We start from the raw sequence: 24,672 nt of genomic DNA, 5'->3' as shown, positions 1-24,672 counted from the left end.
GGAAGGCTACTTACTCACTAGTCTTTGTAAAAAAAAGTCAAACCACAAGATTAACCATACTGTCTTGTGTTTATTAATAGTTGGACCAGAGAGACCTGCTGTAACTAGTCCGGATATAGCAATGACAGGACACATCGTGACCTTCAACTGCTCAGCCTCCTCTCAGCCTCCCAGCCAGTTCAGCTGGTTCTTCAATGGCTCCCAGGTGGCGGCTGGCTCAGCGTATGAGACTGGCCCACTGACCTTAGCCAGTCAAGGGGAGTACACCTGTGTGGCCTTCAACAACATCACTGGCAAAAACAGCACTGTCTCCAAGATGCTCACCATCATTGGTAAGACAGAAGAGTCATCGAAACTGTTTAACTTGTACATGTAGATATAGGCCATTCAAATCAAATCAAAGTTTATTTGTCACGTGTGCCAAATACAACAGGTGTAGACCTTACAGTGAAATTATTACTTACAGGCTCTAACCAATAGTGCGAAAAAAAGGTATATGTGTGTGTGTAGGTAAGTAAAGAAATAAAACAACAGTAAAAAGACATTTGAAAATAAGAGTAGCAAGGCTATATACAGACACCGGTTAGTCAGGCTTATTGAGGTAGTATGTACATGTGGTATGGTTAAAGTGACTATGCATGGGTATGGTTAAAGTGACTATGCATATATGATGAACAGAGAGTAGCAGTAGCGTAGAAAGAAGGGTTGGCGGGTGGTGGGACACAGTGCAGATAGCCCGGTTAGCCAATGTGTAGGAGCACTGGTTGGTCGGGCCAATTGAGGTAGTATGTCCATGAATGTATAGTTAAAGTGACTATGCATATAAGATAAACAGAGAGTAGCGGGGGGGGGGGCACACAATGCAAGTAGTCCGGGTAACCATTTGGTTATCTGTTCAGGAGTCATGGCTTGGGGGTAAAAACTGTTGAGAAGCCTTTTTGTCCTAGGCTTGGCACTCCGGTACCGCTTGCCATACGATAGTAGAGAGAACAGTCTATGACTGGGGTGGCTGGGACAATTTTCAGTGGCCTTCCTCTGACACCGCCTGGTGTAGAGGTCCTGGATGGCAGGCAGCTTTGCCCCAGTGATGTACTGGGCCGTACGCACTACCCTCTGAAGTGCCTTGCGGTCGGAGGCCAAGAAATTACCGTACCAGGCAGTGATGCAACCGGTCAGGATGCTCTCGATATTGCAGCTGTAGAACCTTTTGAGGATCTCAGGACCCATGCCAAATCTTTTTAGTTTCCTGAGGGGGAATAGGCTTTGTCGTGCCCTCTTCACGACTGTCTTGGTGTGTTTGGACCATTCTAATTTGTTGTTGATGTGGACACCAAGGAATTTGAAGCTCTCAACCTGCTCCACTACAGCCCCGTCGATGAGAATGGGATGTGCTCGGTGCTCCTTTTCCTGTAGTCCACAATCATCTCCTTAGTCTTGGTTACATTGAGGGATAGGTTGTTATTCTGGCACCACCCGGCCAGGTCTCTGACCTCCCTATAGGCTGTCTCATCGTTGTCGGTGATCAGCCCTACCACTGTTGTGTCGTCAGCAAACTTAATGATGGTGTTGGAGTCGTGCCTGGCCATGCAGTCGTGGGTGAACAGGGAGTACAGGAGGGGACTGCGCACGCACCCCTGGGGAGCTCCAGTGTTGAGGATCAGTGTGACAGATGTGTTGTTACCTACCCTCACCACCTTGGGGCGGCCCATCAGGAAGTCCAGGATCCAGTTGCAGAGGGAGGTGTTTAGTCCCAGGTTACTTAGCTTAGTGATGAGCTTTGAGGGTACTATGGTGTTGAACGCTGAGCTGTAGTCAATTAATAGCATTCTCACATAGGTGTTCCTTTTGTCCAGGTGGGAAAGGGCAGTGTGGAGTGCAATAGAGATTGCATCATCTGTGGATCTGTTTGGGCAGTATGCAAATTGGAGTGGGTCTAGGGTTTCTGGGATAATGGTGTTGATGTGAGCCATTACCAGCCTTTCAAAGCACTTCATGGCTACTGACGTGAGTGCTACGGGTGTGTAGTCATTTAGGCAGGTTGCCTTTGTGTTCTTGGGCACAGGGACTATGGTGGTCTGCTTGAAGCATGTTGGTATTACAGACTCAATCAGGGACATGTTGAAAATGTCAGTGAAGACACCTGCCAGTTGGTCAGCACAATGCCCGGAGCACACGTCCTGGTAATCCATCTGGCCCCGCAGCCTTGTGAATGTTGACCTGTTTAAAGGTCTTACTCACATCGGCTACGGAGAGCGTGATCACACAGTCATCCGGAACAGCTGATGCTCTCATGCATGCCTTAGTGTTGCTTGCCTCGAAGTGAGCATAGAAGTGATTTAGCTCGTCTGGTAGGCTCGTGTCACTGGGCAGCTCGCGGCTGTGCTTCCCTTTGTAGTCTGTAATAGTTTGCAAGCCCTGCCACATCCGACGAGCGTCGGAGCCTGTGTAGTATAATTCAATCTTGGCCCTGTATTGACGCTTTGCCTGTTTGATGGTTCGTCACAGGGCATAGCGGGATTTCTTGTAAGCTTCCGGGTTAGAGTCCCGCACCTTGAAAGCGGCAGCTCTACACTTTAGCTCAGTGCGAATGTTGCTTGTAATCCATGGCTTCTGGTTGGGGTATGTACGTACAGTCACTGTGGGGACGACGTCCTCAATGCACTTATTGATAAAGCCAGTGACTGATTTGGTATATTCCTCAATGTCATCGGAAGAATCCCGGAACATGTTCCAGTCTGTGATAGCAAAACAGTCCTGTAGTTTAGCATCTGCTTCATCTGACCATTTTTTTATAGACCGAGTCACTGGTGCTTCCTGCTTTAATTTGAGCTTGTAAGCAGGAATCAGGAGGATAGAGTTGTGGTCGGATTTACCAAATGGAGGGCGAGGGAGAGCTTTGAACGCGTCTCTGTGTGTGGAGTACAGGTGATCTAGTGTATTGTTGTCCATAGAGAAGTCGGTTCTGTTATCAACAAACAGTGATTGTGATTGTAGTCAACATTCTTGTGACACTGAAGTTTTCTTCACAGTCCAGGTAACCATGGCCATGGTGAAAGTCATGGGTTCCCAGGTAATAGCAGACTACATGTTTACGATGACCTGTGAGACTGCTGGAACCATTTACTCCATTCATTGGATGAGGAACGGCTGGCCGCTGTATGCTGATTACAGAACAGACTTCTCTATGGACAACAATACACTGACCTTCAACTCTGTCCAGCATTCTGACAACGGAGACTATCAGTGTTCTGCCTACAACCCCCTCAGCAACATGACCAGCCCAGAATACAGACTGATCGTCAACTGTGAGTAGTTATTATGGCCCAAAACCAAACTTGATATCTGAAAATGTTATTCAAATTTTTACCTATAATGAGGGGAAGATGTAATTTATAGTAATGGAATTGGGGTAAGTTTGGATCTGACTTCTGACATAAAGTATGAAAAGCCAAGGGGATGGTTGGGTATAATGGGGTCAAACCAAAGCAAGCACCAAATGGGAATTCCAATAGCTAATCTCATTCGATATCTTCATTATCTTGTGTTTCCCAGATGGTCCAGAGAGACCTGTTATCATGAGTCCGGATATAGCAATGACAGGACACAACGTGACCTTCAACTGCTCAGCCTCCTCTCAGCCTCTCAAGCCAGTTCAGCTGGTTCTTCAATGGCTCCCAGGTGGCGGCTGGCTCAGTGTACGAGACTGGCCCACTGACTTTAGCCAGTCATGGGGACTACACCTGTGTGGCCTTCAACAACATCACTGTCAGAAACAGCACTGTCTCCAAGATGCTCACTGTTGTTGGTGAGTCAGTAATTGCTACTTAAAATCAAGGGGAAAAAATGTCTTTACTTTGTTTGTTTCGATTTAGAGTCAGCATACGTGCTGTTGAACCTACAGTATAATAAGATGTAAGTTGAGATAAAAGTGCTGAAAAACCCTTTGATCTGCTTCCACAGCAACTGTGACCATGACCATCGTGAAAGTCATTGGAGCCCAGCCAATACTGAACGAGAGATTCTCTCTGACCTGTGGCACCACTGGAACGGTTTACTCCATTCAGTGGATGAGGAACGGCTGGCCTCTGTATGCTAGCAACAGAACTGACTTCTCTACGAACAACAATACACTGACATTCAACTCGGTCCAGCATTCTGACAAAGGAGACTATCAGTGTTCTGCCTCCAACCCCTTCAGCAACATGACCAGCCCATACTACAAACTGATCGTCAACTGTGAGTAGGCATTAACAAGTTCAACTTTGACCCCATGGCCTTGTTGGAATCTTTGAGAACTTCCTTTATTAATATTGTAGTAAAGTCAACGTGATGGTTTGGATCCCACCTCTTATACCATCTGACATTCGTTGATGACATTTGACCTTCTGGCCAATGACAGATGTTGGGTTTAACTCAAATGTGTCAAACTCATTCCACAGAAGGCTGAGTGTCAGCAGGTTTTTCGATCCTCCCTTGAACTTGATTGATGTATTAACATACTTTATTAGTAAGGAAATCCCCAAACCTGGCTATCTAGGTCTTATTTGAATGGAAACACCAAAAACCAGCAGACACTAGGAACTCCATGGAAGGAATTTGACACCCCTGGTCTAACTGATTGTCTTTTGTATCATAGATGGACCGGAGATGCCTATTATAACAGGACCAGCATTAGGAGAAACAGGACACAACGTGACCTTCAACTGCTCAGCCTCCTCTCAGCCTCTCAGCCAGTTCAGCTGGTTCTTCAATGGCTCCCAGGTGGCAACTGGCTCAAAGTATGAGACTGGCCCACTGACTTTAGCCAGTCAAGGGGACTACACCTGTGTGGCCTTCAACAACATCACTGTCAGAAACAGCACTGTCTCCAAGATGCTCACTGTTGTTGGTGAGTCAGTAATTGCTACTTAAAATCAAGGGGAAAAAATGTCTTTACTTTGTGTTTGTTTGGTTTTAGAGTCAGCATACGTGCTGTTGAACCTACAGTATAATAAGATGTAAGTTGAGATAAAAGTGCTGAAAAACCCTTTGATCTGCTTCCACAGCAACTGTGACCATGACCATCGTGAAAGTCATTGGAGCCCAGCCAATACTGAACGAGAGATTCTCTCTGACCTGTGGCACCACTGGAACGGTTTACTCCATTCAGTGGATGAGGAACGGCTGGCCTCTGTATGCTAGCAACAGAACTGACTTCTCTACGAACAACAATACACTGACATTCAACTCGGTCCAGCATTCTGACAAAGGAGACTATCAGTGTTCTGCCTCCAACCCCTTCAGCAACATGACCAGCCCATACTACAAACTGATCGTCAACTGTGAGTAGGCATTAACAAGTTCAACTTTGACCCCATGGCCTTTTTGGAATCTTTGAGAACTTCCTTTATTAATATTGTAGTAAAGTCAACGTGATAGTTTGGATCCCACCTCTTATACCATGTGACATTCGTAAATGACATTTGACCTTCTGACCAATATCAGATGTTGGGTTTAATTCAAATGTGTAAAAAACATCCACAGAAGGCTGAGTGTCAGCAGGTTTTTCGATCCTCCCTTGAACTTGATTGATGTATTTACATACTTTAATAGTAAGGAAATCAGCAAACCTGGCTATCTAGGTCTTATTTGAATGGAAACACCAAACACCAGCAGACACTAGGAACTCCATGGAAGGAATTTGACACCCCTGGTCTAACTGATTGTCTTTTGTATCATAGATGGACCGGAGATGCCTATTATAACAGGACCAGCATTAGGAGAAACAGGACACAACGTGACCTTCAACTGCTCAGCCTCCTCTCAGCCTCTCAGCCAGTTCAGCTGGTTCTTCAATGGCTCCCAGGTGGCAACTGGCTCAAAGTATGAGACTGGCCCACTGACTTTAGCCAGTCAAGGGGACTACACCTGTGTGGCCTTCAACAACATCACTGTCAGAAACAGCACTGTCTCCAAGATGCTCACTGTTGTTGGTGAGTCAGTAATTGCTACTTAAAATCAAGGGGAAAAAATGTCTTTACTTTCCATTTGTTTGGATTGAGAGTCAGCATACGTGCTGTTGAACCTAAAGTATAATAAGATGTAAGTTGAGGTAAAAGTGCTGAAAAACCCTTTGATCTGCTTCCACAGCAACTGTGACCATGACCATCGTGAACGTCATTGGAGCCCAGCCAATACTGAACGAGAGATTCTCTCTGACCTGTGGCACCACTGGAACGGTTTACTCCATTCAGTGGATGAGGAACGGCTGGCCTCTGTATGCTAGCAACAGAACTGACTTCTCTACGAACAACAATACACTGACATTCAACTCGGTCCAGCATTCTGACAAAGGAGACTATCAGTGTTCTGCCTCCAACCCCTTCAGCAACATGACCAGCCCATACTACAAACTGATCGTCAACTGTGAGTAGGCACTAACAAGTTCAACTTTGACCCCATGGCCTTTTTGGAATCTTTGAGAACTTCCTTTATTAATATTGTAGTAAAGTCAACGTGATAGTTTGGATCCCACCTCTTATACCATGTGACATTCGTAAATTACATTTGACCTTCTGACCAATATCAGATGTTGGGTTTAATTCAAATGTGTAAAAAACATCCACAGAAGGCTGAGTGTCAGCAGGTTTTTCGATCCTCCCTTGAACTTGATTGATGTATTTACATACTTTAATAGTAAGGAAATCAGCAAACCTGGCTATCTAGGTCTTATTTGAATGGAAACACCAAACACCAGCAGACACTAGGAACTCCATGGAAGGAATTTGACACCCCTGGTCTAACTGATTGTCTTTTGTATCATAGATGGACCGGAGATGCCTATTATAACAGGACCAGCATTAGGAGAAACAGGACACAACGTGACCTTCAACTGCTCAGCCTCCTCTCAGCCTCTCAGCCAGTTCAGCTGGTTCTTCAATGGCTCCCAGGTGGCAACTGGCTCAAAGTATGAGACTGGCCCACTGACTTTAGCCAGTCAAGGGGACTACACCTGTGTGGCCTTCAACAACATCACTGTCAGAAACAGCACTGTCTCCAAGATGCTCACTGTTGTTGGTGAGTCAGTAATTGCTACTTAAAATCAAGGGGAAAAAATGTCTTTACTCTGTGTTTGTTTCGATTTAGAGTCAGCATACGTGCTGTTGAACCTACAGTATAATAAGAAGTAAGTTGAGATAAAAGTGCTGAAAAACCCTTTGATCTGCTTCCACAGCAACTGTGACCATGACCATCGTGAAAGTCATTGGAGCCCAGCCAATACTGAACGAGAGATTCTCTCTGACCTGTGGCACCACTGGAACGGTTTACTCCATTCAGTGGATGAGGAACGGCTGGCCTCTGTATGCTAGCAACAGAACTGACTTCTCTACGAACAACAATACACTGACATTCAACTCGGTCCAGCATTCTGACAAAGGAGACTATCAGTGTTCTGCCTCCAACCCCTTCAGCAACATGACCAGCCCATACTACAAACTGATCGTCAACTGTGAGTAGGCACTAACAAGTTCAACTTTGACCCCATGGCCTTTTTGGAATCTTTGAGAACTTCCTTTATTAATATTGTAGTAAAGTCAACGTGATAGTTTGGATCCCACCTCTTATACCATGTGACATTCGTAAATTACATCTGACCTTCTGACCAATATCAGATGTTGGGTTTAATTCAAATGTGTAAAAAACATCCACAGAAGGCTGAGTGTCAGCAGGTTTTTCGATCCTCCCTTGAACTTGATTGATGTATTTACATACTTTAATAGTAAGGAAATCAGCAAACCTGGCTATCTAGGTCTTATTTGAATGGAAACACCAAACACCAGCAGACACTAGGAACTCCATGGAAGGAATTTGACACCCCTGGTCTAACTGATTGTCTTTTGTATCATAGATGGACCGGAGATGCCTATTATAACAGGACCAGCATTAGGAGAAACAGGACACAACGTGACCTTCAACTGCTCAGCCTCCTCTCAGCCTCTCAGCCAGTTCAGCTGGTTCTTCAATGGCTCCCAGGTTGCAACTGGCTCAAAGTATGAGACTGGCCCACTGACTTTAGCCAGTCAAGGGGACTACACCTGTGTGGCCTTCAACAACATCACTGTCAGAAACAGCACTGTCTCCAAGATGCTCACTGTTGTTGGTGAGTCAGTAATTGCTACTTAAAATCAAGGGGAAAAAATGTCTTTACTTTGCGTTTGTTTGGATTTAGAGTCAGCATACGTGCTGTTGAACCTAAAGTATAATAAGATGTAAGTTGAGATAAAAGTGCTGAAAAACCCTTTGATCTGCTTCCACAGCAACTGTGACCATGACCATCGTGAAAGTCATTGGAGCCCAGCCAATACTGAACGAGAGATTCTCTCTGACCTGTGGCACCACTGGAACGGTTTACTCCATTCAGTGGATGAGGAACGGCTGGCCTCTGTATGCTAGCAACAGAACTGACTTCTCTACGAACAACAATACACTGACATTCAACTCGGTCCAGCATTCTGACAAAGGAGACTATCAGTGTTCTGCCTCCAACCCCTTCAGCAACATGACCAGCCCATACTACAAACTGATCGTCAACTGTGAGTAGGCACTAACAAGTTCAACTTTGACCCCATGGCCTTTTTGGAATCTTTGAGAACTTCCTTTATTAATATTGTAGTAAAGTCAACGTGATAGTTTGGATCCCACCTCTTATACCATGTGACATTCGTAAATGACATTTGACCTTCTGACCAATATCAGATGTTGGGTTTAATTCAAATGTGTAAAAAACATCCACAGAAGGCTGAGTGTCAGCAGGTTTTTCGATCCTCCCTTGAACTTGATTGATGTATTTACATACTTTAATAGTAAGGAAATCAGCAAACCTGGCTATCTAGGTCTTATTTGAATGGAAACACCAAACACCAGCAGACACTAGGAACTCCATGGAAGGAATTTGACACCCCTGGTCTAACTGATTGTCTTTTGTATCATAGATGGACCGGAGATGCCTATTATAACAGGACCAGCATTAGGAGAAACAGGACACAACGTGACCTTCAACTGCTCAGCCTCCTCTCAGCCTCTCAGCCAGTTCAGCTGGTTCTTCAATGGCTCCCAGGTGGCAACTGGCTCAAAGTATGAGACTGGCCCACTGACTTTAGCCAGTCAAGGGGACTACACCTGTGTGGCCTTCAACAACATCACTGTCAGAAACAGCACTGTCTCCAAGATGCTCACTGTTGTTGGTGAGTCAGTAATTGCTACTTAAAATCAAGGGGAAAAAATGTCTTTACTTTGTGTTTGTTTCGATTTAGAGTCAGCATACGTGCTGTTGAACCTACAGTATAATAAGATGTAAGTTGAGATAAAAGTGCTGAAAAACCCTTTGATCTGCTTCCACAGCAACTGTGACCATGACCATCGTGAAAGTCATTGGAGCCCAGCCAATACTGAACGAGAGATTCTCTCTGACCTGTGGCACCACTGGAACGGTTTACTCCATTCAGTGGATGAGGAACGGCTGGCCTCTGTATGCTAGCAACAGAACTGACTTCTCTACGAACAACAATACACTGACATTCAACTCGGTCCAGCATTCTGACAAAGGAGACTATCAGTGTTCTGCCTCCAACCCCTTCAGCAACATGACCAGCCCATACTACAAACTGATCGTCAACTGTGAGTAGGCACTAACAAGTTCAACTTTGACCCCATGGCCTTTTTGGAATCTTTGAGAACTTCCTTTATTAATATTGTAGTAAAGTCAACGTGATAGTTTGGATCCCACCTCTTATACCATGTGACATTCGTAAATGACATTTGACCTTCTGACCAATATCAGATGTTGGGTTTAATTCAAATGTGTAAAAAACATCCACAGAAGGCTGAGTGTCAGCAGGTTTTTCGATCCTCCCTTGAACTTGATTGATGTATTTACATACTTTAATAGTAAGGAAATCAGCAAACCTGGCTATCTAGGTCTTATTTGAATGGAAACACCAAACACCAGCAGACACTAGGAACTCCATGGAAGGAATTTGACACCCCTGGTCTAACTGATTGTCTTTTGTATCATAGATGGACCGGAGATGCCTATTATAACAGGACCAGCATTAGGAGAAACAGGACACAACGTGACCTTCAACTGCTCAGCCTCCTCTCAGCCTCTCAGCCAGTTCAGCTGGTTCTTCAATGGCTCCCAGGTGGCAACTGGCTCAAAGTATGAGACTGGCCCACTGACTTTAGCCAGTCAAGGGGACTACACCTGTGTGGCCTTCAACAACATCACTGTCAGAAACAGCACTGTCTCCAAGATGCTCACTGTTGTTGGTGAGTCAGTAATTGCTACTTAAAATCAAGGGGAAAAAATGTCTTTACTTTGTGTTTGTTTGGATTTAGAGTCAGCATACGTGCTGTTGAACCTACAGTATAATAAGATGTAAGTTGAGATAAAAGTGCTGAAAAACCCTTTGATCTGCTTCCACAGCAACTGTGACCATGACCATCGTGAAAGTCATTGGAGCCCAGCCAATACTGAACGAGAGATTCTCTCTGACCTGTGGCACCACTGGAACGGTTTACTCCATTCAGTGGATGAGGAACGGCTGGCCTCTGTATGCTAGCAACAGAACTGACTTCTCTACGAACAACAATACACTGACATTCAACTCGGTCCAGCATTCTGACAAAGGAGACTATCAGTGTTCTGCCTCCAACCCCTTCAGCAACATGACCAGCCCATACTACAAACTGATCGTCAACTGTGAGTAGGCACTAACAAGTTCAACTTTGACCCCATGGCCTTTTTGGAATCTTTGAGAACTTCCTTTATTAATATTGTAGTAAAGTCAACGTGATAGTTTGGATCCCACCTCTTATACCATGTGACATTCGTAGATGACATTTGACCTTCTGACCAATATCAGATGTTGGGTTTAATTCAAATGTGTAAAAAACATCCACAGAAGGCTGAGTGTCAGCAGGTTTTTCGATCCTCCCTTGAACTTGATTGATGTATTTACATACTTTAATAGTAAGGAAATCAGCAAACCTGGCTATCTAGGTCTTATTTGAATGGAAACACCAAACACCAGCAGACACTAGGAACTCCATGGAAGGAATTTGACACCCCTGGTCTAACTGATTGTCTTTTGTATCATAGATGGACCGGAGATGCCTATTATAACAGGACCAGCATTAGGAGAAACAGGACACAACGTGACCTTCAACTGCTCAGCCTCCTCTCAGCCTCTCAGCCAGTTCAGCTGGTTCTTCAATGGCTCCCAGGTGGCAACTGGCTCAAAGTATGAGACTGGCCCACTGACTTTAGCCAGTCAAGGGGACTACACCTGTGTGGCCTTCAACAACATCACTGTCAGAAACAGCACTGTCTCCAAGATGCTCACTGTTGTTGGTGAGTCAGTAATTGCTACTTAAAATCAAGGGGAAAAAATGTCTTTACTTTGTGTTTGTTTCGATTTAGAGTCAGCATACGTGCTGTTGAACCTACAGTATAATAAGATGTAAGTTGAGATAAAAGTGCTGAAAAACCCTTTGATCTGCTTCCACAGCAACTGTGACCATGACCATCGTGAAAGTCATTGGAGCCCAGCCAATACTGAACGAGAGATTCTCTCTGACCTGTGGCACCACTGGAACGGTTTACTCCATTCAGTGGATGAGGAACGGCTGGCCTCTGTATGCTAGCAACAGAACTGACTTCTCTACGAACAACAATACACTGACATTCAACTCGGTCCAGCATTCTGACAAAGGAGACTATCAGTGTTCTGCCTCCAACCCCTTCAGCAACATGACCAGCCCATACTACAAACTGATCGTCAACTGTGAGTAGGCACTAACAAGTTCAACTTTGACCCCATGGCCTTTTTGGAATCTTTGAGAACTTCCTTTATTAATATTGTAGTAAAGTCAACGTGATAGTTTGGATCCCACCTCTTATACCATGTGACATTCGTTGATGACATTTGACCTTCTGACCAATATCAGATGTTGGGTTTAATTCAAATGTGTAAAAAACATCCACAGAAGGCTGAGTGTCAGCAGGTTTTTCGATCCTCCCTTGAACTTGATTGATGTATTTACATACTTTAATAGTAAGGAAATCAGCAAACCTGGCTATCTAGGTCTTATTTGAATGGAAACACCAAACACCAGCAGACACTAGGAACTCCATGGAAGGAATTTGACACCCCTGGTCTAACTGATTGTCTTTTGTATCATAGATGGACCGGAGATGCCTATTATAACAGGACCAGCATTAGGAGAAACAGGACACAACGTGACCTTCAACTGCTCAGCCTCCTCTCAGCCTCTCAGCCAGTTCAGCTGGTTCTTCAATGGCTCCCAGGTGGCAACTGGCTCAAAGTATGAGACTGGCCCACTGACTTTAGCCAGTCAAGGGGACTACACCTGTGTGGCCTTCAACAACATCACTGTCAGAAACAGCACTGTCTCCAAGATGCTCACTGTTGTTGGTGAGTCAGTAATTGCTACTTAAAATCAAGGGGAAAAAATGTCTTTACTTTGTGTTTGTTTCGATTTAGAGTCAGCATACGTGCTGTTGAACCTACAGTATAATAAGATGTAAGTTGAGATAAAAGTGCTGAAAAACCCTTTGATCTGCTTCCACAGCAACTGTGACCATGACCATCGTGAAAGTCATTGGAGCCCAGCCAATACTGAACGAGAGATTCTCTCTGACCTGTGGCACCACTGGAACGGTTTACTCCATTCAGTGGATGAGGAACGGCTGGCCTCTGTATGCTAGCAACAGAACTGACTTCTCTACGAACAACAATACACTGACATTCAACTCGGTCCAGCATTCTGACAAAGGAGACTATCAGTGTTCTGCCTCCAACCCCTTCAGCAACATGACCAGCCCATACTACAAACTGATCGTCAACTGTGAGTAGGCATTAACAAGTTCAACTTTGACCCCATGGCCTTTTTGGAATCTTTGAGAACTTCCTTTATTAATATTGTAGTAAAGTCAACGTGATGGTTTGGATCCCACCTCTTATACCATCTGACATTCGTTGATGACATTTGACCTTCTGACCAATGTCAGATGTTGGGTTTAATTCAAATGTGTCAAACTCATTCCACAGAAGGCTGAGTGTCAGCAGGTTTTTCGATCCTCCCTTGAACTTGATTGATGTATTTACATACTTTAATAGTAAGGAAATCAGCAAACCTGGCTATCTAGGTCTTATTTGAATGGAAACACCAAAAACCAGCAGACACTAGGAACTCCATGGAAGGAATTTGACACCCCTGGTCTAACTGATTGTCTTTTGTATCATAGATGGACCGGAGATGCCTATTATAACAGGACCAGCATTAGGAGAAACAGGACACAACGTGACCTTCAACTGCTCAGCCTCCTCTCAGCCTCTCAGCCAGTTCAGCTGGTTCTTCAATGGCTCCCAGGTGGCAACTGGCTCAAAGTATGAGACTGGCCCACTGACTTTAGCCAGTCAAGGGGACTACACCTGTGTGGCCTTCAACAACATCACTGTCAGAAACAGCACTGTCTCCAAGATGCTCACTGTTGTTGGTGAGTCAGTAATTGCTACTTAAAATCAAGGGGAAAAAATGTCTTTACTTTGTGTTTGTTTCGATTTAGAGTCAGCATACGTGCTGTTGAACCTACAGTATAATAAGATGTAAGTTGAGATAAAAGTGCTGAAAAACCCTTTGATCTGCTTCCACAGCAACTGTGACCATGACCATCGTGAAAGTCATTGGAGCCCAGCCAATACTGAACGAGAGATTCTCTCTGACCTGTGGCACCACTGGAACGGTTTACTCCATTCAGTGGATGAGGAACGGCTGGCCTCTGTATGCTAGCAACAGAACTGACTTCTCTACGAACAACAATACACTGACATTCAACTCGGTCCAGCATTCTGACAAAGGAGACTATCAGTGTTCTGCCTCCAACCCCTTCAGCAACATGACCAGCCCATACTACAAACTGATCGTCAACTGTGAGTAGGCATTAACAAGTTCAACTTTGACCCCATGGCCTTTTTGGAATCTTTGAGAACTTCCTTTATTAATATTGTAGTAAAGTCAACGTGATGGTTTGGATCCCACCTCTTATACCATCTGACATATCGTTGATGACATTTGACCTTCTGACCAATGTCAGATGTTGGGTTTAATTCAAATGTGTCAAACTCATTCCACAGAAGGCTGAGTGTCAGCAGGTTTTTCGATCCTCCCTTGAACTTGATTGATGTATTAACATACTTTATTAGTAAGGAAATCCCCAAACCTGGCTGTCTAGGTCTTATTTGAATGGAAACACCAAAAACCAGCAGACACTAGGAACTCCATGGAAGGAATTTGACACCCCTGGTCTAACTGATTGTCTTTTGTATCATAGATGGACCGGAGATGCCTATTATAACAGGACCAGCATTAGGAGAAACAGGACACAACGTGACCTTCAACTGCTCAGCCTCCTCTCAGCCTCTCAGCCAGTTCAGCTGGTTCTTCAATGGCTCCCAGGTGGCAACTGGCTCAAAGTATGAGACTGGCCCACTGACTTTAGCCAGTCATGGGGACTACACCTGTGTGGCCTTCAACAACATCACTGTCAGAAACAGCACTGTCTCCAAGATGCTCACTGTTGTTGGTGAGTCAGTAATTGCTACTTAAAATCAAGGGGAAAAAATGTCTTTACTTTGTGTTTGTTTCGATTTAGAGTCAGCATACGTGCTGTTGAACCTACAGTATAATAAGATGTAAGTTGAGATAAAAGTGCTGAAAAACCCTTTGATCTGCTTCCACAGCAACTGTGACCATGACCATCGTGAAAGTCATTGGAGCCCAGCCAATACTGAACGAGAGATTCTCTCTGACCTGTGGCACCACTGGAACGGTTTACTCCATTCAGTGGATGAGGAACGGCTGGCCTCTGTATGCTAGCAACAGAACTGACTTCTCTACGAACAACAATACACTGACATTCAACTCGGTCCAGCATTCTGACAAAGGAGACTATCAGTGTTCTGCCTCCAACCCCTTCAGCAACATGACCAGCCCATACTACAAACTGATCGTCAACTGTGAGTAGGCATTAACAAGTTCAACTTTGACCCCATGGCCTTGGTGGAATCTTTGAGAACTTCCTTTATTAATATTGTAGTAAAGTCAACGTGATGGTTTGGATCCCACCTCTTATACCATCTGACATATCGTTGATGACATTTGACCTTCTGACCAATGTCAGATGTTGGGTTTAATTCAAATGTGTCAAACTCATTCCACAGAAGGCTGAGTGTCAGCAGGTTTTTCGATCCTCCCTTGAACTTGATTGATGTATTAACATACTTTAATAGTAAGGAAATCCCCAAACCTGGCTGTCTAGGTCTTATTTGAATGGAAAAACCAAAAACCAGCAGACACTAGGAACTCCATGGAAGGAATTTGACACCCCTGGTCTAACTGATTGTCTTTTGTATCATAGATGGACCGGAGATGCCTATTATAACAGGACCAGCATTAGGAGAAACAGGACACAACGTGACCTTCAACTGCTCAGCCTCCTCTCAGCCTCTCAGCCAGTTCAGCTGGTTCTTCAATGGCTCCCAGGTGGCAACTGGCTCAAAGTATGAGACTGGCCCACTGACTTTAGCCAGTCATGGGGACTACACCTGTGTGGCCTTCAACAACATCACTGTCAGAAACAGCACTGTCTCCAAGATGCTCACTGTTGTTGGTGAGTCAGTAATTGCTACTTAAAATCAAGGGGAAAAAATGTCTTTACTTTGTGTTTGTTTGGTTTTAGAGTCAGCATACGTGCTGTTGAACCTACAGTATAATAAGATGTAAGTTGAGATAAAAGTGCTGAAAAACCCTTTGATCTGCTTCCACAGCAACTGTGACCATGACCATCGTGAAAGTCATTGGAGCCCAGCCAATACTGAACGAGAGATTCTCTCTGACCTGTGGCACCACTGGAACGGTTTACTCCATTCAGTGGATGAGGAACGGCTGGCCTCTGTATGCTAGCAACAGAACTGACTTCTCTACGAACAACAATACACTGACATTCAACTCGGTCCAGCATTCTGACAAAGGAGACTATCAGTGTTCTGCCTCCAACCCCTTCAGCAACATGACCAGCCCATACTACAAACTGATCGTCAACTGTGAGTAGGCATTAACAAGTTCAACTTTGACCCCATGGCCTTGGTGGAATCTTTGAGAACTTCCTTTATTAATATTGTAGTAAAGTCAACGTGATGGTTTGGATCCCACCTCTTATACCATCTGACATATCGTTGATGACATTTGACCTTCTGACCAATGTCAGATGTTGGGTTTAATTCAAATGTGTCAAACTCATTCCACAGAAGGCTGAGTGTCAGCAGGTTTTTCGATCCTCCCTTGAACTTGATTGATGTATTAACATACTTTAATAGTAAGGAAATCCCCAAACCTGGCTGTCTAGGTCTTATTTGAATGGAAAAACCAAAAACCAGCAGACACTAGGAACTCCATGGAAGGAATTTGACACCCCTGGTCTAACTGATTGTCTTTTGTATCATAGATGGACCGGAGATGCCTATTATAACAGGACCAGCATTAGGAGAAACAGGACACAACGTGACCTTCAACTGCTCAGCCTCCTCTCAGCCTCTCAGCCAGTTCAGCTGGTTCTTCAATGGCTCCCAGGTGGCAACTGGCTCAAAGTATGAGACTGGCCCACTGACTTTAGCCAGTCATGGGGACTACACCTGTGTGGCCTTCAACAACATCACTGTCAGAAACAGCACTGTCTCCAAGATGCTCACTGTTGTTGGTGAGTCAGTAATTGCTACTTAAAATCAAGGGGAAAAAATGTCTTTACTTTGTGTTTGTTTGGTTTTAGAGTCAGCATACGTGCTGTTGAACCTACAGTATAATAAGATGTAAGTTGAGATAAAAGTGCTGAAAAACCCTTTGATCTGCTTCCACAGCAACTGTGACCATGACCATCGTGAAAGTCATTGGAGCCCAGCCAATACTGAACGAGAGATTCTCTCTGACCTGTGGCACCACTGGAACGGTTTACTCCATTCAGTGGATGAGGAACGGCTGGCCTCTGTATGCTAGCAACAGAACTGACTTCTCTACGAACAACAATACACTGACATTCAACTCGGTCCAGCATTCTGACAAAGGAGACTATCAGTGTTCTGCCTCCAACCCCTTCAGCAACATGACCAGCCCATACTACAAACTGATCGTCAACTGTGAGTAGGCATTAACAAGTTCAACTTTGACCCCATGGCCTTGGTGGAATCTTTGAGAACTTCCTTTATTAATATTGTAGTAAAGTCAACGTGATGGTTTGGATCCCACCTCTTATACCATCTGACATACGTTGATGACATTTGACCTTCTGACCAATGTCAGATGTTGGGTTTAATTCAAATGTGTCAAACTCATTCCACAGAAGGCTGAGTGTCAGCGGGTTTTTCGATCCTCCCTTGAACTTGATTGATGTATTAACATACTTTATTAGTAAGGAAATCCCCAAACCTGGCTGTCTAGGTCTTATTTGAATGGAAAAACCAAAAACCAGCAGACACTAGGAACTCCATGGAAGGAATTTGACACCCCTGGTCTAACTGATTGTCTTTTGTATCATAGATGGACCGGAGATGCCTATTATAACAGGACCAGCATTAGGAGAAACAGGACACAACGTGACCTTCAACTGCTCAGCCTCCTCTCAGCCTCTCAGCCAGTTCAGCTGGTTCTTCAATGGCTCCCAGGTGGCAACTGGCTCAAAGTATGAGACTGGCCCACTGACTTTAGCCAGTCATGGGAACTACACCTGTGTGGCCTTCAACAACATCACTGTCAGAAACAGCACTGTCTCCAAGATGCTCACTGTTGTTGGTGAGTCAGTAATTGCTACTTAAAATCAAGGGGAAAAAATGTCTTTACTTTGTGTTTGTTTGGTTTTAGAGTCAGCATACGTGCTGTTGAACCTACAGTATAATAAGATGTAAGTTGAGATAAAAGTGCTGAAAAACCCTTTGATCTGCTTCCACAGCAACTGTGACCATGACCATCGTGAAAGTCATTGGAGCCCAGCCAATACTGAACGAGAGATTCTCTCTGACCTGTGGCACCACTGGAACGGTTTACTCCATTCAGTGGATGAGGAACGGCTGGCCTCTGTATGCTAGCAACAGAACTGACTTCTCTACGAACAACAATACACTGACATTCAACTCGGTCCAGCATTCTGACAAAGGAGACTATCAGTGTTCTGCCTCCAACCCCTTCAGCAACATGACCAGCCCATACTACAAACTGATCGTCAACTGTGAGTAGGCATTAACAAGTTCAACTTTGACCCCATGGCCTTGGTGGAATCTTTGAGAACTTCCTTTATTAATATTGTAGTAAAGTCAACGTGATGGTTTGGATCCCACCTCTTATACCATCTGACATATGTTGATGACATTTGACCTTCTGACCAATGTCAGATGTTGGGTTTAATTCAAATGTGTCAAACTCATTCCACAGAAGGCTGAGTGTCAGCAGGTTTTTCGATCCTCCCTTGAACTTGATTGACGTATTAACATACTTTATTAGTAAGGAAATCCCCAAACCTGGCTGTCTAGGTCTTATTTGAATGGAAAAACCAAAAACCAGCAGACACTAGGAACTCCATGGAAGGAATTTGACACCCCTGGTCTAACTGATTGTCTTTTGTATCATAGATGGACCGGAGATGCCTATTATAACAGGACCAGCATTAGGAGAAACAGGACACAACGTGACCTTCAACTGCTCAGCCTCCTCTCAGCCTCTCAGCCAGTTCAGCTGGTTCTTCAATGGCTCCCAGGTGGCGTCTGGCTCAAAGTATGAGACTGGCCCACTCACCTTAGCCAGTCATGGGGAGTACACCTGTGTGGCCTTCAACAAAGTCACCGGCAGAAACAGCACTGCTTCAAAGATGTTCACCGTCATTGGTAAATCAGACTACAGATTCCCATAAATTGTCCTTATGCACAAAAAGTTTATTTCTGTCAAATGTTGTGCACCCCTTTGTTTACATCCCTGTTAGTGAGCAGTTCTTCATTGCCAAGATAATCCATTCACCTGACAGGTGTGGCATATCAAGAAGCTGATTAAACAGAATGATCATTACACAGTTGCACCTTGTGCTCGGGACAATAAAAGGCCACTCTAAAATGTGCAGTTTTGTCACACAACACAATGCCACAGATGTCTCATGTTTTGAGGGAGCGTGCAATTGGCATTCTGACTGCCGGAATGTCCACCGGAGCTGTTGCCAGAGAATTGAATGTTAATTTCCCTATCATAAGCCGCCTCCAATGTCATTTTAGAGAATTTTTCAGTACGTCCAACTGGCCTCACAACCCCAGAACAAGTGTAACCATGCCAGCCCAGGACCTTCACATCCAGCTTGTTCACCTGCGGGATTGTCTGAGACTAGCCACCTGGAAAGCTATTGAAACTGAGGAGTATTTCTGTCTGTAATAAAAGCCCTTTTGTGGGGAAAAACTCATTCTGATTGGCTGGGCCTGGCTCCCCAGTGGGTGGGCCTATGTCCCCTCAAGGTCACCCATGGCTGCACCCCTGGCCAGTCATGTGAAATCCATAGATTAGGGCCTAATGAATGTATTTAAATTGACTGATTTCCTTATATGAACTGTAATTCAGTAAAATTGTTGAATTTCTTGAACGTTGAGTTAATTTTTTTGCTCAGTACTGTGCAGTGTCCACTTATACCTTGAGGTCTCACACCCTCCTTCGACAAAGATGTACATATCCATCAGCCAGGATTTATCTGTGCTCCTCCGTGCATATCACAGGACTTCTCATCAGTCGGGAGAGGCCTTGAGAGTACACATTCCTACTCTCCACTGCAGTCCACTAAATAATTAAATTATTCTCAATCACAGAGTTTGAACCTAACACTACTTTCAATCTCTAAAGATATAAAAACTCATGCTAAGAGGATATAATGATATAAAACAGGAAATATATAAAACAGTAATATAAAACAGTAATTTACAATCCATCAGATCGTACAACCATTTGTTTTATATATATATACATGTTTTATATATCCAACTATTGTGTCGCTGGAACTAAACATTTGATCAAATGACAAATCTTGATACTGTACATAAAGCAATACACTTGCTCTGTCCTCACAGAGGCTATAAAGTCGGTGACGGTGAAACGAAACAAAACGCCGATATCATCTGACAACCTAACCCTGACCTGTGATGTCACCGGACGCTATGACACCATCTACTGGATGAAGGACAACCTGTCTCTGGTCCTGAACAACACCTTGAACTCTGACATCACCATCTCTAACAACTCTCTGCACTTCAGTCCAGTCAAGGTGTCTAACGATGGAAACTATCAGTGTGTTGCCACCAACCTCTTTGGTCCACACACCAGCCCTAAATACCAGCTACTGGTGAACTGTAAGTACTGGTGTTTTAATCTGTTGGTAAAATATTTTAAAAGATAAGCATTTGATGTTATATTATGTAGAAAGTCAGAAACCCACCACTATTATGATGGTTAGTGCTATCTGGCATCTTTGGGACGTCCCTACCCTAAACCCTAACCTTAACCATAACTCTTACCTAACTCTGACCTTAACCCTTACCTTAACCATTTTACATTTCAACTTCAATGGGGTGATGTCAGAGTTGGATGTCCCAAGGATTCCGTTTAGACTTTTCCCTATTATGACCCCCCCCTCTCTGAACCTCTCTCTGTAGATGGCCCTCTGAGTGTGAACCTCTCTGGCCCAGGCTTAGTGGTGATTGGCTCAATAATCTCTGTCAATCTGAAGTGCTCAGCCGACTCCCGGCCAACCAGCGAGTACTGGTGGAAACACAACAACCAATCACTGCTCGCAACTGGTCCTTTGATGGCCGTAGGCGTCTCCTTGAAAAATGCAGGGATATACACCTGTGTGGCCAAGAACTCTCTAACTAACATCTCAATGTCCAAGACCATTAGTCTGGATGCCACCGGTAAGTGGGTGGACTGTTGTAGTACGACCTAGGTGGGATATAATGAGTAATTAAATGTCACAAAGAGTTTTTTATTATGTTGAATTTAATTTGGTTCTAGTTTGCGTACGTGTTTATGCAAGGATCATTTTCATGCATCATGGAAATGCAATACAGACATTTTCTGAACTGGGGGGTACAGACAGGAATCAAGAAGATGTATACACTGTATAAATATTTTTGAAAGTCATCACTCACTTATTCTATTTGTTCTCCCTTGCCTCCCCTCCTCTCCCATTCTTCTTTCTCTCTCAGGCCACTCATCTGCCCCTCCATTCCAGGCCAGAGTTGGTCTGATGCTGACGGCCCTGCTAGCTCTCTTTCTCTGCCTCTGATCAACCACTGAGACCACCACAGTAAGCACACTGCATGTCTGCTGGCAATCACTCCCTTCCCTCTACCCTCACTGACTCCCCTCGCTTATCTGAAAAAGGGCTGGATAGAAATAAGTGGTATTGTCAATATTGTAATTGCCCCATCTTACCACCACAGGGCTGGGTTTAATGTGCTTAGCTCCTTTCCAATGCTTTTAGATTGTGAGTAGAGAATCAACAAGAGGTCAGATGGGAGGGGTCTATCCCCTTAGAATAGAACCCACCTCTACAATGTGTTTTTATGTCAATCATCTCTATAAACTGATTATTGTTATTTTTTTAACTAAAGTCTTGAAAACTGATCTTCAACAAGGTAATTGAAGGGGCAAAGATTCGCTGCTCAGCTCAGCTGCCTATTTCTGTTTCTAATTAAATGTTCTTAGATATTCACTGCCCTTGTGACTGTGATATTGCCCTGGAGTCCATTCACTCAGTCCCTTTCTGTGTTCTGCGTTTGATCATGTATGTAAACTCTGTAGTTCAAGTACAAATTCAGGTTTATTACCTTATAAATACCTTAAAGGTAAAACGTTTCAAACGATAATACATTTATCTTGTGTTTATGTAAAACATGGCTTGTTTTTGCAAATATTTAATGTATAAGCTTGTAAATCCTCGGAGGAGACGCAGGCTTGTGCTGTTGTCTTATGTTTATATTTCCTCTTCATTAATTATTGTCTTAAATAAAGTGTTGTCTTTTCACACCTGTCCTACTGAATGTTGCAATCTTGGGTGATTTCTTTATCGGCAAAATCGCTGTGAAGAAATGTGAATTTAATGAAGTAGCAACAGAGGGATTTAGAGTGACACAATACACGCAAAGGGAAATATGAAATCTAGTGATAAAATGCTAAAATAATACATTGGAAATCACTCCACATACACATAAAAAAATGTGTATTACAAAAGAGTATAATTATATAATACATTTTTTTTTAAATTAATGGTTCCTGAGCGAGCAATAAGAGATTACAAAACATGATTACAAGGTTTATAAAGTAGTTATTAAAGGTCAACTCTTTAAATTGGAATACTCATGAAGTTTTTGCCTTGGTCACCCTTTGACTTCTCTACTCTTTCCATGATCTTCTGGCATTTCCACTGATTCTTAAATTCTTTCTTTAGGCACATTGCCACAACTGGATTGTGCGTAGGTCAGAGAGGATGGGAGAGAGATACACAGATTGGTGACTTTGGGAGAGTCCATGGTAATAAGTATTGTAGAAACTCTTCAATGTACTGCTGTTAGTGTTACAGAAACTCACAGGCCTTCCTGGGCTTGCGGTAGGATTTGGCAGACTCCTGGCAGAGGCAGCCTCCACTCAAACCCTCTCTCCTCCTCCCTGAGTGACACAAAGTAAACTGCTGTATTAGCCTGAGTACCATTCAGTTTCTGCCAACTAATTGCCATTCAAAAACATTACTATGATGGGCTGTCAGAAACAGACTGACAAGCAGGCTAGGATTGTATCCGCTTAAAAAAATCCAACTACTGTTTACCCTTAAAATATACATACTGGACGAATAGCAATGACTTCCTAATCACTCACCCTTACAGTCACACAATCTGTCATGGTGTCTGTGGGGGTTGATCTGGTCTCCAACTCTCCCTGGGTCCTCCACTGTACCTGTAGCTTCACTGACACCTGAATGTTGTACATCAGTTTCAGGAATCCCTTGGTAGAGAGGATGAGAGAGAGAGGTTGATCAGAATGGATATGTACAGTAAGTATTATGGATATTTTTCAATGATTGATGAGTCTGTATGATGGATGTGTCTGTATGATGGATATGTACAGTTGAAGTTGGAAGTTTACATACACCTTAGCCAAATATATTTAAACTCAGTTTTTAATAATTCCTGACATCTAATCCTAGTAAAAATGACCTGTCTTAGGTCAGTTAGGAAACCACTTTATTTTAAGAATGTGAAATGTCAGAATAATAGTAGAGAGAATGATTTATTTCAGCTTTTATTTCTTTCATCACATTCCTAGTGGGTCAGAAGTTTACATACACTCAATTAGTATTTGGGTAGCATCGTGTTTAAATTGTTTAACTTGGGTCAAACGTTTCAGGTTTCCACTGTTATGTCCGTCGTTCAATGAAGACCAAGGTGCAGCTGTCACGGCTGTCGTATGAAAGAGATCAAGGCGCAGCGTGCGTATCGTTCCACATCTTTATTTCTATGTGAAACTATGCAAGACAGACAATAAACTATAAACAAAAACAACAAACCGTGACGAAGAGGTGCTACATGCATAAACTCAAAATAATCTCCCACAAACACTAGTGGGAAAAACAACAACTTAAATATGATCCCCAATTAGAGACAACGATGACCAGCTGCCTCTAATTGGGAATCATACGAAAACCCCAACCTAGAAAAAAGAACGTAGAACACAACATAGAAAATGTAAACTAGACAAAAAACCCAACATAGAAAAAAGAACCTAGAACACAACATAGAAATTTAAACTAGGCAAAAACCCCAACATAGAAAAAAGAAACTAGAACAAAACATAGAAATAAATAAACTAGACAAAACCCCCCAGTCACACCCTGACCTAATCTACCATAGAAAAATACAAGCTCTCTATGGTCAGGACGTGACAGCAGCGTGGTAGGCGTACATTTTCTTTAATTTTAAATGTACCACCAAAAAACAATAAACAATACAACGAACGTAAAGCTAGGAGAGCAAACACATGCAACACAAAAGACAAGATCCCACAACTGAAGGTGGGAAAAAGGGCTGCCTAAGTATGATCCCCAATCAGAGACAACGATAGACAGCTGCCTCTGATTGGGAACAATACTCTGCCAACAAAGAAATATAAACATAGATTTCCCACCCTAGTCACACCCTGACCTACCAAATAGACAATTTAAAGGATGTCTAAGGTCAGGGCGTGACATCCACAAGCTTCCCAAAATAAGTTGGGTGAATTTTGGCCCATTCCTCCTGACAGAGCTGGTGTAACTTAGTCAGGTTTGTAGGCCTCCTTGCTAGAGGTCGACCGATTAATTAGGGCTGATTTCAAGTTTTCATAACAATCGGTAATCGGTATTTTTGTACACCGATTTGCCAATTTTAGAATTTTTCATTTAACTAGGCAAGTCAGTTAAGAACACATTCTTATTTTCAATGACGGCCTAGGAACGGTGGGTTAACTGCCTTGTTCAGGGGCAGAATGACAGATTTTTACCTTGTC

The 24,672-nt window shown here is 43.5% G+C and overlaps 2 protein-coding genes across 2 annotated transcripts; both read left to right on the top strand.

The window, feature by feature from the left end:
* The first annotated feature begins 86 nt into the window (after positions 1 to 86).
* Positions 87 to 22,175, top strand: LOC106605563 (hemicentin-1). The gene is given in 33 exon segments (XM_082975490.1): positions 87 to 332; positions 3,030 to 3,305; positions 3,553 to 3,641; positions 3,643 to 3,805; positions 3,961 to 4,236; positions 4,637 to 4,888; positions 5,046 to 5,321; positions 5,721 to 5,972; positions 6,130 to 6,405; positions 6,805 to 7,056; positions 7,214 to 7,489; positions 7,889 to 8,140; positions 8,298 to 8,573; positions 8,973 to 9,224; positions 9,382 to 9,657; positions 10,057 to 10,308; positions 10,466 to 10,741; positions 11,141 to 11,392; positions 11,550 to 11,825; positions 12,225 to 12,476; positions 12,634 to 12,909; positions 13,310 to 13,561; positions 13,719 to 13,994; positions 14,396 to 14,647; positions 14,805 to 15,080; positions 15,482 to 15,733; positions 15,891 to 16,166; positions 16,568 to 16,819; positions 16,977 to 17,252; positions 17,653 to 17,904; positions 18,062 to 18,337; positions 18,738 to 18,989; positions 21,339 to 22,175. Coding segments are annotated over 33 exon segments (8,211 nt in total). The 5' UTR covers positions 87 to 121; the 3' UTR covers positions 21,419 to 22,175.
* On the top strand, positions 20,205 to 21,322 carry LOC145879550 (pregnancy-specific beta-1-glycoprotein 8-like). Its single transcript, XM_082975491.1, has 2 exons — positions 20,205 to 20,483; positions 20,787 to 21,322. The coding sequence occupies exons 1-2, from the start codon at positions 20,309 to 20,311 to the stop codon at positions 21,074 to 21,076; spliced, it is 465 nt and encodes a 154-aa protein (XP_082831617.1). The 5' UTR covers positions 20,205 to 20,308; the 3' UTR covers positions 21,077 to 21,322.
* Positions 22,176 to 24,672: the final 2,497 nt, after the last annotated feature.

This window comes from Salmo salar, chromosome 05 (assembly GCF_965601325.2).
Source record: "Salmo salar chromosome 05, fSalSal1, whole genome shotgun sequence".
In the NCBI taxonomy this organism is placed as follows: domain Eukaryota; kingdom Metazoa; phylum Chordata; class Actinopteri; order Salmoniformes; family Salmonidae; genus Salmo; species Salmo salar.
The sequence above is the reverse complement of the archived record's forward strand: the minus strand, read 5'-3'. Positions and strand labels throughout refer to the sequence as shown.

Bases quoted from the DNA above. Each gene is read 5' to 3' on its own strand.
- LOC145879550 (XM_082975491.1), top strand. From the start codon at position 20,309: ATGAAGGACAACCTGTCTCTGGTCCTGAACAACACCTTGAACTCTGAC. The intron at 20,484-20,786 runs GTAAGTACTGGT...CTCTCTCTGTAG, and splicing joins ATACCAGCTACTGGTGAACT to ATGGCCCTCTGAGTGTGAAC.